Raw genomic sequence first — 14,196 nt, 5'->3', positions numbered from 1 at the left:
AACAAATGGTGTGATGCCTATTATATTTTCTAGACGTAAGATGTAAGGTGTCACATGGTCTTGGTTTCATGTTGACTGTTTTTTACCTTTAAAAAAATAATAATAATAATAATGCATACATGTTTGAGTTTTGCCAAAGTTTTTCTGGTTAAAAAAAACTATATTTTTCCATTTGATCTGAGAGCACAAACACAGCTTGTTCCTTGGACTTGTTTGAGCCTTCAAGCCAGTGAATGATTAGCAGAAATAATGTCTCTGTCACCCTTAATCACATTAAAACGTGGTTAACATTTAATTTTTCCCACTTGATATGCAAAAATTTCCACTTGATTTGCAGCAGAAGCCATTGGAATTCCATTATAAAAAGAATAAAAATTTCAGGCATCATTTGTTCAGAGAGGGATATCAAGAGCAGAAAGTGCTGAATCTTTCTATTAACCGAGCAGTGAGAGATGGCACTCAGTTCTGGGACATAATAGAGACTGACAAGACACATGCACTCGCACACGCTCTCTCTCACACATGCACACACACACGCACACACACACACACGCACACACACACGCACACACATCTTTCTCACTTGTATTAGTTTAGAGTACGAGGTTGATGAAGAAGACCTACAGGGAAAATATTTTACTTACATCTTATTACTGATTTTAACAAAACTGCATATCTTTTCACTTGCTTATTTTTAATCAGGCAGTAAACCTTCCTCTAAAACAAAAGTCAGGCCTGTTTCTTGTGTTAAATAGGCATTTCACACTGTGAATGGGCCTCCACGAACAAGAACACCCCTTTATTCTTTAGTATGACTGAGAGCCATAAAGACACAAAGAAATCTGCAGCATGTTTTACATAAACATTTTTCCAAATTTACACATCCACATAAAATTTCACACAAATAATTGGAAGGGACATAAATACAAATTGCAAAGTGGCACGGGTAGACAGTGGTGAAGTTGACAGAATTGGTTTTGGGAGTCATGTTGATGGCACTTCAAAGCTCTTAATTGACAGCGCTTTGTTTCTGGAGTTGTGGGAAGGGGGTGTTTCATGTTCCTGTGGCAAGGTGTTTGTCTGGTCCTGTGTCACTCAGTGCAAGGACCCGGAGACCCCCGTGCTCATTTGCAGCTCACGTTCTCCGTCTCGGCTTCACATTATTAAAATCATCCCTCAGCCTTCTACCAAGAGCCTCTTTGTTACTTGGCTGGCTTGGCTCAGCTCTGTCAAGTCTTCACCAATTACAGTCTCAGGTACAATGGTCTATTCAAAGGATCACAGCCCTTGACTGGTGTGGAGAGAGTGATTTGTGAATCATTATTCAGCCGCCTGTAGAGAACGCAATACCTGAGGAATGCAAATAACGTGCCACCAAATAGACAGCTGTGCTGCTAAAAGTGACAAACTACAGCTGTTATTATCTCAGATTGGATTTTTCCCCTCTTGGAGCGCCCTCCATCTCCTATGTTTTCAGGTTTTCTGCTTTGGCTAAATGTGTTTTATTTTTCTGTCCTTTATTGGCGAGACGTTGGATGCCACCTTATTGTGTGTTATTGTGGTGGCAGTCAAGCGTCAGATCTGCATACATGGTGTGAACAGTAAGGGAAATATTAGGTTATTCCTCTTAATAGATGTCCATCTGAAAAGGCAGACAGATGACCTGGCATATGAGGCATTTCAGATTTACTGCGCCGGCCTGTGGTGTTATTTTAACTTGTTGAGAAAAACATTCAATCAAAGCAAAACTGTGCTCTTCGTTTTGCCCGTTACCTTGTCATATATTGTATATTGATAATCATTAGGTAGGAGCAGCGATAGGGTGCTGCAGGTGATAAAGCGGTGACATTGTTATTGGAATAGATGTGGTATTGAGGTGGTGTGGTTCCTCCCAGTCTTTGATTCTTATGGGCTTTAAACAGGAAACTAGGATTACAGATAATGACAGGGACCCCTTAGAATCAATCCAGCCCAGGAGCCGCCGTGTGAAAATGGATTTGTGTGATGCTGCTCTTTGAGATCCGTCCAGTCCCAGCCTCGGAGCTTGTGAGGCTAATCTCATAATTGCTCTAACCCCCTCGTATTGTTCTGACTGAGGGTTACCATTAGCTGTGAGGATATCTTTGTCCTGCAATGTCAGGTGTCCTGCTGGACAAGAACACGTAAAGGAAAAAAAAGATCATGCAGTTAAGAAAGTGCCAAAGATAACAGTAGGTGGTTAGTTGCAGTGCTTTCTCGTTGCTTGAATGTTAATGTTTATCTAACATTCAAAAAAACACTCGGCTGGTGGAAGATTTCTTTTGTCATAGTTTAAAAAAGTATATCGTGAATTTCACTTCCACATTTCAGAGAGAAATGTGTGACTTTTTGCTTGAGCGATTTCAAAATGCACTTATTAAGAACAGTCTTGTTGTCGAACTGATTATTTTAATGTCTATTTAAATCATTTATTTATTATCTGCAGGAGCAAAGGTGTCACATTTATTCGAGAAGTGCAAAAAGGGAAGTCACAGCTATTGATTAAGTATAAAAAAAAATGTGACCACAGTGGCATCATCTGTTTGTTTTTTGAACTCTTTTGAAAAGAAGCCATGAGGTGAACTGCTGACCTTAGCCACTTTTCCACCTAAAAGTGGCTAAACTGTCTTTCTGTGCAATTAATTTAAGAATACCTCAAATTACAACAAGGACAAAACAGCGTGAAATGACATACAAATGTCTTTAAAAGTCTGAATTAGGTTAATGATACAAAACACAACATTTAACACCATAAAGAAGGTGCTGAAAACAAAAAGAATCAGGTAACATATTTAACAATAAAATAAAATGAATGAAAACCCAAACTTCAGCAAAATTTAATATTCTTGACACTTTTTACTGCTTTATGTCTTAAAGTGGAAATGAATGCCCTCCTACTTTTGGCATCATTTTAGGATCACTGAAAATATTAGGACCTGTTTTATACATATATATATATATATATATAAATCCAGTTTTTGTATTTTTATTATGTTTCTTTCTCTTTGATAAAGGACGTGTAGTCAAGTCTGATTTTTAGTTGAGAACTTGAACGGAAAGAAAGTCAAACTCTGAAAGGAAATGCCACCTTTAGAGTGCAGTCTCCCACAAACACTCATATTTTCAGCTGCTCTCATGAATATGCATGCATGCAGCGAATAACAAATACGTTCATGTTAATCAAGTCCTCCAACGTGTTTTGCGACTGCTGTTTTTATTTTTTTTTAATCAGGTTGGTGAAAATCAAGGAGTGGGTGGACAGTCATGACCCCGGAGCCTTGGTCATCCCCTTTAGTGGCGGCCTAGAGAGCCTGCTGCAGGACAAGAGTGAAGAGGAGAGGCAGAAGTACAGCACAGAGCACAAGACGCAGAGGTTAATTAGCATTCAGTCTCCCCACACTTTATTATCAGCTGTGTCCTCCATGCACTCCTTTAATTGCATGTGCTGATAGAATAATAAATGGCAGAGTAATTACCATTATAAAGCAAAGGATCCCTCTTCTTACTGAACAACTCAGTCAAAGGGTTTTCCTCTAAATTAAGTTTTTAACTGTCATCTGTCATCTGTAGGTATAATTATAACTTGGGCATTTTGGGTTTATTGTTCTTGTGTGAAAACCTCTATGGAGAGAAAAATTGTGACAGCAGATTTTTTTCCCCCTTCTTTCTCTCAGCAAAGATCGAGGCATTGGGTTGAATTCTTAAAAATGTTAAATGAGTCTACAAGCCTCCTAATTAATCAAAGAAACCATTGGAGAGTTGAATGTCTTATGCGAAACGAAGTGACCCATCTTATTCACTTAATGAGTTTATATTGGAATGAATGGGGCCTTGCCATTGAGGTGAACTTTGTCTAGGCAGCAGCAGCGATAAAGAATACTTAAACAGTTCAGACCCCTCGATTCAAGCTGAAATCTCTCCCCACCAGTGCCCTGAGCAAGATCATCAAGGCAGGCTACGCAGCCCTGCAGCTGGAGTACTTCTTCACTGCTGGACCAGATGAGGTCCGTGCATGGACCATTCGGGTAAGTGCCAGCTGCCTGCTGTGCGCATACGTACATGTGAGCGTGTGTATCAGACTCACACACACACACACGAATACACACAGTATCCCATGTTCCACCCTGCTGGCACCTTCACTGATATCGCACACTTTCAACTTTGTCATGGTTGTGCTTTAGCTAGTCATTACAGACCAAGGATAACTTCAATTACTGGTGAGCTGCTGAACAGTGAAACTGGGGGCTACATTGATTGAGGAGGGCAACAATTGATTTTGCCCATTACGTCCATGAGAATGTTTCCATCCTGTGCAGATCTGCCTGCCCTCCTCCTGCCGCTGGAGATAAGGAGCCTGTGCATTGTGCCTGCCTAATCTGTGTGACGGAGGTTGTCTGTGCCAAAATTGATGTCGCTTTTCATTCGACTGTTTGTGGGCCTTGCTGGGGGCTCCTCCTCCCCGTGTGTCTCAGTTTACTGAGCCCAGCCCGCCAAGAGCTTTGTGCAATGGGATCGCAGCATTTACATCAATACAGATGTTTGCTTTGCATGTTGGTATTGTGTCCACTTATATTTTCTTTCCTTGAGCAGATAGAAGTATCGAGTGCAGAAATAATAAGCTATTTTGTCTGAGTAACATTTATACGTTCATATCGGTGGTTTAAAAATACAAAGTAACTTTTGAGAAACTTCAACAACTAAAGATTTGGGTTGTATTCAGTCATACAAATCCATATCCATTCTTTCATCCCATCAGATATTTCAAAGGATTGTAATTTGAATGTTTTTTTTTTTACGATACAGAATGCTTTCAATCTCATAAACATAACTTGTCCGTTTGAAAAAAGGAGTCCCATTTTCAAAAAAGCATTGCAATTTTCCACAATGGCATCTATTCAAAGAACTTGTCACCAAACAGATCATTATGGTTTTGTTCCCCGAGTGTGAGACCGTTCACTGTTCACATTTTGTTGTTCAATTTGTTCAAAATCTTGAAATAGCCCACTATAGATGGTGGAGGCAATAATGGTAGAAAAAGTCTCATGTGTGGGCGGGTTACAGATTTGACCACTGATGGAAATACTGCTTAAATTTTTATCTTGCCCAAAGATGGCATCACTTGTCCACTTACAAAACACACATAAATAGGGGTGTTTGTTCTGCATGTGATGCAGCTTTACCAAGATCATTTTCCCTTGACTTTGAATAAGCTCATATTGGCTTCAGCCTATTTTCAGACATCTACTTTTCAGTGCATGGGTGGATTATTTTGCATAAGATTTACGAGTGCACTGTTCTTCACGAAAAGATGAATCGATTTTTCACACAAACAAAACACTAATTTAAAATGCTATCTCGTGCTTCATTATTATTACTATTATTGTTGTTATTATTGTTATTATTAGATAGAGACGTGGCTTCAGACAGTTACATTGTGAGTAATACACAGGTTTCCAAATATGTCCTAGAGGACTCCAATATGCATTTGTAATATCTGCTATAGCAAATTGCAGTGATAAATGTCCTGTTTCTTTTTTAACTAATAAGAAAGACATTTTTTTTTAAAAAGCACAAGATTTTTCCTTTTTCTCCATTTAAATATATTTATATAAATATATAATAAAATTGCATGTTTCTTATAAGGAACACAATGTTCACTTGATTTTTTTTTGGCATGAGAAAAAATGACACATACTTTTTTTTTAATGGGATCTATATGAATTTCTGCTCTCCACTAGACAGGGTCTCCTTTTTTTCCCTAATTCTTTTATATTGTGGTTGAAACAAAATTTAGCCACCTTCAAACGATTCACCAAAATCATATTTCGGGTGAATGTTAATGTTATGAGATTATATGACACCCATCCACACATCAAACTTGATCCTTTATTTTTCTTTTCTAAGCATTTTTAAACTAAGCACAACCCAGAGGGGAAGATGAGCTCACTCGCTCTTCATCCTCACAAGACACGTTACATTTTAGTCAGATGACATCACCGTGTTTAGATGCACACGTCTCAGCATGACTGATGTCCTCGCTATTTAGAGCAAAGTCCCAAAACACTTCAAAGGCATCCTCGAAAACACGCTTGTCCTCCTCAGCATAACTGATTACAGCCAGCCTTGATTGTGTGTGAGGGGCATTTAGTCAGGTAAGCATCAGTGAGTAACTATATTAAGCCAATACATCTTGCATTGTAAAAACTACACTCAGTAATGTCGTGTTCCTAAGTCCTTTAACATGCTTTATTAGGCAGCCTCGAGGTGACCATTATCTATCAGCCTGCTCTGCATAGCTCTTAACTAGGACAATGTGGATCTCTTGTAATGCACCATATGAAAAAAATCCCTCCCTTAATCTATTTTTCTCCAGATAGACAAACCTTGATGCTGATTAATGGTAGTTAAACTCACAAGCACTCCGTCAATGAGATTGCAAGTAGATGGTAATGTATTAGAGTCATTAAATACGCATCATTCTTTTGGCATGAAATATGTTGACCCCAACCTGATTATATACATAATTAAAACTGCTCAACAGTTTCTGAGCACGGAGCTGCAGAGCAGAGAGGGAGCGAGCAGGTCGACAGGCAGGAGTCATAATGATGCACAGCAGCCACGTCACTTATTTGGGTCATTTGTCATTTCCACCCAGCATTATTTCAACGCATATAAATTGCACATTTTGTCAGTCACCAGTTTTGTCTTGGAGTGTTAGAGAGGGCTCAAAGTGCAATATATAAATTATATATACATATTTTATACATCTATTAAACTGTTACATGTAAATTGAAATCTCAAACAGCTCCAGTTAATATCAAATCTCTGCTGTGTAAATGTAAAAAGTTATAATACTCCAAAACTCACAGGAGTACATTCAACATAGTGAAATACCACTGAAGGGTTGAGCTGAATTTGAATTACCAAACTCTCACAATAGTAAAGGCCTGATGCAGTGGGGTCTATACCACGCTTGCTTCTCACTGCAATGCTGGGTCTTCTTGCTGTCATGACCAGAGAGCCGAGCAGCGACCCACAATGAGGCAAGATTGCTTGGACAGAAATCAATACCACCACGGAATGGGAATCAGGAGGCATTGATAGCAGTGCTGGGTCCTTATCGGTGTCCAGGCTACTCTAGCAGGTCACAACTGAGTGGAAAGCTATCCAGAAATCAGGACTGAGGCAAGAATACCCCCGACTGAAAATCACCCCCAGAGTGATCACAACGCTATCACCCCATCAAACACCGTATCGCTCGCATGCTGTAATCCATCTTCTCCAAAACAATTCATTTGTCCTCTCTTTTCCTTCCTTGTGACAGAAAGGAACTAAGGCTCCACAGGCTGCGGGGAAGATCCACACAGACTTTGAGAGGGGCTTCATTATGGCGGAAGTAATGAAATTCCAGGATTTTAAAGAGGAAGGCAGCGAGAGTGCTGTCAAGGTGAGCAGTCAGGGTGCCAGAGGAGATGAGGGGAAGTCTCCTGTGATCAGTGGAGCTGACAGTCGCCACACAGCTCCTACTGAAAACTGCTCTTCACCTTTACTCAGGGGAAGAAATTACTGCACACACTCCAGCACCACTCCTGACAAGCCAGCTGATTCTGGCTCTAAACACTGCCATTCTGCTCCAGCTGTGCATATCTTTATCACAATGTGTCTTAACTGGCTGATGGTAGTTCTTGCTCGTGGCTCAGCGCAGTCGCTCCAAGGAAGCACTTCTTCACCTCACCAGGCATTGATCAGATCTACAGAGTGCGCTGTTAGCTTAGAGCTCTCTGTTACCAAATCCCCAAGCCACTGTAGGCATGTGACAGTGATATAAAGCGGCAAGTTAAATAAAGTGTGAAATTCCTTAAATAAGGACTGTTTCATGGTTTGCAGCACAGAAATGTGACTTGCATGTCTTCTGTTTTTATGGGCAGTGTTTGTTTTGACCTTTTTAACTGCACCTTGTGGACACACCTATCAAGTGTATTAAGTCATTTCACTGCTAAAGGCAACACAATACTTTTCTTTCCTGCTCCAAGTTGTACTTTGACATTGAAAATTTGTTTAAAATCTGCAAACTGCAATCAACTTATCGAATGCACACGGTTAATAATGAGTTCATCGACACTGTAGGATGCCTTTTAAATTAAAGGTGCACTTTTTTTCAATCCTTTATTTTCTTTAACGAGAAAAAAATCTACTTTTAAATCTCAGTTAATTAAAGCAGAAGTGACTCTGATTTTATGTGCAACACTTGTGCGAAGCAGCTGTAAGCCATGCTGTCGCAATCCCCCTATCACCACCATCAACTCCATGTGCCCACTTACAGACTCAACTAATGTAATTATGGTGGCACAAAGGGCCCACGGGGACCAGTGTGGAAAGGAAGCACAAAAAAAAAAAAAACATTTAAATCTCCTTGCTATTCAAGTCCTTTTTAATAAATATTTGATATTTAATGCATCGGCAGTGTATTGTCCACACCCTCCATAAGCTGCAAAAAGAGAGCGAAATATGTAAGTCTCTGGGGGGTTTCGCCATTGTTATCAGAGGTTGAGATCTCAGTGTCAGGTCCTTACTGCATGCTCTCTTACTAATCCCTTTTTGAGCCTCAGAAGAACATGGAGCGTTTCTGACTGTGGCATTAAGGTCCATGCTATTTAATGCCAGTTGTGGGAATAGGCTGTCTGAATAGGGCCAGTGTACAGGGATATCACATTATTAGTAATCATATCTGCTTAAGCCAAGCTTGCTGCTCCAGATGGCTGCTTTCAAGTGCAAATGAACCAGTTAGACGTGTCTGGTTTAATACATACTCAGGAATCACAAATAGCCATTGATTTTTTTTCCTGTCTCCCTCTCCATCCAGTGTTTCTGGTGGTATTGAGCTTGGATTAAATGGTCTCCTGAGCCTTTAAAGGGACATTGATTCTTCTAATTAATTGTGCACTGTGCAGAACCAGAATGCATAAACCTGTCCGTATTAGCACTTCAAGTCAATTATTTTGAGTTTGCCGGGAAGGAGAACAAACACTTACTGTACACAAAAGAAATGTTAGAACTTATTTTGTTTCCTTGAGAAGTTTTATAGTGCTGTAATCAAAGACTTATTAACATTTTGTGCTTGTGCACATGAAACTGAAATGGGCAGAAGAGAGGATTATCACTCAGTGGGAATTCAGGCACCCCTCAAACAAAACATGCGTGCACTTGTGTGTGCGTGCGTGCGCCTGTGCAGGCGTGTGTGTGTGAGTGTGTATGCATGTGTAGATGAACATTTGCAAGTGTAATTTTAGTTCAAGTTAAATCTTTTCTAATATTATTTAAATTATAAAGAGTTTTTAATCTGCTCGAGTGCATCCACATGACAGACTAGCTATTTCTTAGCATACAGCTTACAATCTTTTATATTATTTTAATGATTCTTTTTATTTTTTTAACCCCACAGGCAGCTGGTAAATACAGACAGCAGGGAAGAAACTACATCGTCGAGGATGGAGACATCATCTTTTTTAAATTCAACGCGCCGAACGCACCAAAGAAAAAGTGACGCAAGAACAATGCGTTTGTTTGCACAACTGACTGTCTTGTTGCCTTATATCTGGCCACTTTTACACTTTTTGTTTTCCATGCTGTAGGACTGAATCCCCCACTCGTGTGCCAAGGCACAGGTTCAGTAAACTCTGACAGCTTTGCTATTTAAGATCAGGATCGGCCCCCACTCCAAATTGTAGCAGCATTTGAAGGAGCATATTACTCTCCAGATACTTCATTAATCTCCATCACGGGTGCCAGCACTGACACAGCTGACAGCGGGGACAATGCCACCTGCTCCTCTCCCCCTTCTGCAGATAATGCATGTTTTACAGTAGCCCAGATGTCTACACTCAATAAAACATTTGACAAAACCAGTCTGTGTGTGTTTTGGGATGTCTGTATTGAGTGGGAAGCTGCATGGGGATAGTGATAGCGGTCCTGCCGACCGCTGATTAGAGAATTAAAAGACACAGCTGACACTGACTGTAGCATAGAGGGGACAATTATAATTAAATCTGTTAACTGAAGCTGATTTTGGAAGGGCACATGCTGGATGCAGGTGTCTTGGCCAAAAGAAATGGTCACTTTAAATGATTATTTGCAAAGAGACTGAGTTAACCTTTCATTTATCATTTTTATGACATTATTGTATGATATTATACATGTGCTCTCTTTCACTATGCCACCAGCTTTTTGACTCTGTCCCTAAAAAAAAACAAAAAAAAACAAAAAAAAAAAAAACAAAAAAATAAGAATAGCACATTTTTTATGTTTAAAGTTTCCTACTCCCATCCTTGAACAACAAATACACATCTGCACACACACACACAAATCCAAGAAATATTCATACAAGCCATATTTTTACAAAAATAAAAATAAAAACTCCAGCTTTTAGTATATTCTGTATGGTATGAAAATAGAAGTTGATACAATCCACAAGCACAACCAGAAAACGATTCCTGTTGTCTGAAGTAGTGTTTTTCTCACCCCCTATACTTTGTGTGTAAGTGTTTGTGAAGCGTTTATGCTGATGGAATTGTATGGCTGCAGCCGCAGTGCTCCAAAGTAAGATTGTATTCTCCGTGGGAGTCCGAACAAAGAGCTGCAGATCAGCAGTGCTTTGCTGAATATCTTGTAACCATTAAGACTGCGGAGAAAAAAATGGCTTTTTGATGGGAACAAAAAGATTGAATAAAAATGGTCATTTTTCAGAAAGAGTATTGCATATCCAAGTTTTTTGGATGGGATGTTTTATGGAGTGGAGCCTGTGCTCGCACTACAAAGCATAGTGTTTGTCATGGAAATAAGGTGGATTATAGTTTTCAGAGTTTGAGATCAGTGGCAAAATATAGGATAGTGTTTATTGTGGTTACTTAGAAAGAATGACGGATGACAACATGTGTATCAAATAACATTAAGCTTATTTTTCTTGGTAGCTTTACCATTAACCAGTGGTTTTAATCACTGAAATTTCTTGCAGCAGACCAAGAATGTTATTGCTACCAACACTTAGAGCTCTCGCGTACAGTATATGCTTTTACGACGGACTGCTTTGAGTTGACTGGTTTCTAAGTGAAACCATACAAATCCTCTGGAGAGCACAATGGGGGCTTGAGACTAAACTGTTTTTGCATTCTTCTCGGGGTGGTATTGGTGTTGGCCAACCTAAACCCAACACAGAAGATTATTCATCTGCTGCAGTTTTGAGGCTCGGGGATTGATGAGTTGTTCCCAGCGGTCTGGGTCATGGAGTATTTTGTTTTTCATAAAGTGACAATAAATCCTTTCAGGGCAAGTAATAAAGCTATTTAGAATCATGCAGATGCAGTATAGGAACAAAACACCAGACCGAAAAAGTCCTCAACATGCTGTTTCAGGATTTGATACCAATAATTTTGCTGTCACAGAAGAAGCAAGGATTCATGAATTATAAAGTCATTGGGTGTCCTGACATCATGGAACACATTATAAAATATATATATATGCACAACCTCACAGTTAATAGCAAAAACAAACCCGTGTTAAAGTATCCGTAAACATTACCGGGTGACATAGGTAGGACTGTAAAAACTGCCCGGCAGGGCTCATGAAACGAGCCCAGAAATGTGACAGAATCTCTGCTGGTACAAATGTGCCGTCAGCACCATCAATCAAGTGGTGCCACTCTGCCCCGAGGCAAACCACAGTGGCATCAAACCAAGAAGGACACAGAGTGGAAAGCTCACTTTAAAACACACACCCAACAAAACAGACTGCGGCCTGCTGCTGTAAATCACACGGACACCAAAGAGCTTTGAAGATTTTTTTATTTATTTTTTTAAACGGAATGTGTGAGTTATAACAAATAAACATATAAATAACTATGGCATTTTTCAGAGCAGTAACTACACACAAGGGATCGTGTTGGGAAATTCAATGGTTATTATAAACATGCTGTATCATATTATTACTGTGAGGAAATTATCTCTATTTTGGATAACAATAAAAATGTTGCCATGTTGTAATTGCTGCTATTGTGTGACTTCTCTGTGTGCCAAATGCCGTACGCTGAATGGAGGTAATACGGAAGCAGGATTGGACTTTAAGGGGGGAAAAAAAGTTTACATTCACATATGATACTTCATGCAAGCGTTTCCTCTCCTTCATGTTGAACTACCATGCTTTGATTTATTGCTCCCACAGTCAGGGTGATAAAACATTGTCCAACGTAGTGCTGAGTGAAAAGAATGCCATAAACAGCTGAGAGGAAGCTTAGAAAAGAGTATTTAAATCATAACCTCTGGAATTTAGTTTCTCTTTTTCTTTATTGTTGCCACATCACAAATCTCCTTTCTGTGCCATCATGGTCGCAGTCTTAATAACAAGTTAGGTGTTTAAACTATCACACAAAATGCAGCAAACCATCATTTAAACAATAAACGGCTACATCGTCTATGTAATGTCCAAGAAACGACTCCTGTTCATCTTCCCACCTTTACTGTTACGTGCTGCTCTAACTGCTGTGCATATATACTGGCCTCTTAATTACACACACCTGCAAAATCTATTGCAATTCAGAGCACCAGCTCTGAAACTATAATTACTAATAGTTTAAAATCCATAATTATAATCTTATAGTTGATATATAAAGGTGACAAGTAAAGGTGTTGCACTGGACTAGGTGTTTTGTGTCCTCTATTTTGTCATTACTGAGCATAATGCCAGGCATTATTTACTATGCAAAAATATGGAACTGCATTACAATTAATTGTGTAGCTGTAACTGTGGCCACCGAGTTTAACCTCCTGAGACGTTGTGTCCTCATATGGAAACGCTGCATTTTGGCTTTTCTGCTACTTATACTTCATTCTTCTCAATAAAATGTTTTTACTCTGTTAAACAATGGTGACTTTTCGGTTATGCTGTCAGGTTGAATCTACTCCACAATGACACATAATGTGTATCTGAGAAACTTATACCACGTTGCTGCACTCTGTGCTGCACCCTTGCTCCGCTGTTTACCGCACTGCTGGTTGTCTAGCTGCTGTTTATGTTTGTAAATGTATGTCTTTTCATACTTTCCACCTTTGTGCCTGCTGGTCGTTGTTTAACCTTTGCTTTTGTGCCATGCAATCTACTATCAAAGAACCGTCTATCCTTATATGTTTAAATAAAATTCATAGGTTCGATTGTGATCCCGAATGGGAAATGCATCCACACATCCTCTGTGTTGACAGGATGTTGAACTTCCACAATAAGAATATCATAAAAAGTTTTCTAGTAGCTACGTTTGACCTCAGCCCTCATTGTATAAAGCGCCTCTGACAAAGAACGGTATGATTGTTCCTGTCTCAGGTGCTTCATAGTTGTGTCTGACACACATTTGATATTCCATCCACACTTCTTCATTCTGCACCAGTTTCAATTTTTTCTCTCTGGACCCATTTACAGTGCCCCCAGTAGGGCAGTTTCTCTCCGTGGGGTCACTCTCTCTTGGACTGGCCTTCATGAAAACAACTGTCAATATGTTAATACGAAACACTCAGAGCCATTGTGGACTCACTCAGTTATCTTTCTTATTTCTACTATGTGCCACATAAGCAATGTCCACTCCTAGAAGCTGCTGCAGAGAAGTTTTTGCATTGCAACAGACTGCTTTGCTTTTATAGACTTTCAACTATAATTTCATAGAGTTTATTAATAAAACATTGCATTTGCATAGTATTTTAAAGGTCCTAGTTAAAAGGTCATTTCTGCCCATGCTACACTGAACTTTTACAGACAAAATGAAACGTCCACTGGGTAACTGCTCTGCAGATTTCAGATTCATCTCATGAGGTGCATACAAGATCTGTCAATACAATCTAATTTCCTTTGTTTGTAGCTATGGCTCTAGAGAATACTCACAGGTTTAAAGACAAACACAAGAGCAGTAACCTGCCTCTTGTAGGCCACTGCATCCACCAGAGTGTTGCATTTGTGTTGTTTTTAGGATATTTGACTCTTCCCTTTAACTTCGAGGTCTGTAGAAATTGTTGATACGTTTCCAAGGACTCCTGGAGTAAGACAGACGTAGCTGCAAGGTTTTTCTAAAGCTGTTTCCATTGGCCTGTGTTTACCTGACATTTGGATTGACAGCAGAGTGATTGGAAATATCCACCATTCACT

The 14,196-nt window shown here is 39.5% G+C and overlaps 1 protein-coding gene across 3 annotated transcripts in view; it reads left to right on the top strand.

Annotated features, from left to right (window-relative positions):
* LOC308409535 (obg-like ATPase 1) overlaps nt 1-10,045 on the top strand; it is a 46,637-nt gene extending 36,592 nt beyond the window's left edge. The window contains exons 7-10 of one of the 3 annotated variants that reach the window (XM_080902353.1): nt 3,251-3,391; nt 3,947-4,043; nt 7,343-7,465; nt 9,461-10,045. In XM_080902353.1, coding sequence (XP_080758479.1) covers nt 3,251-3,391; nt 3,947-4,043; nt 7,343-7,465; nt 9,461-9,562 — 463 coding nt within the window. In that variant the 3' untranslated portion in view covers nt 9,563-10,045. The remainder of the gene's footprint in view (nt 1-3,250; nt 3,392-3,946; nt 4,044-7,342; nt 7,466-9,460) is intronic. The other 2 variants (XM_080902352.1, XM_080902354.1) reach the window with 2 other exon arrangements.
* Nucleotides 10,046-14,196: the final 4,151 nt, after the last annotated feature.

Source organism: Rhamphochromis sp. 'chilingali' (genome assembly GCF_963969265.1).
Source record: "Rhamphochromis sp. 'chilingali' genome assembly, chromosome: 14".
Classification (NCBI taxonomy): Eukaryota; Metazoa; Chordata; class Actinopteri; order Cichliformes; family Cichlidae; genus Rhamphochromis; species Rhamphochromis sp. 'chilingali'.
This window is presented reverse-complemented; position numbering and strand designations above follow the sequence as displayed.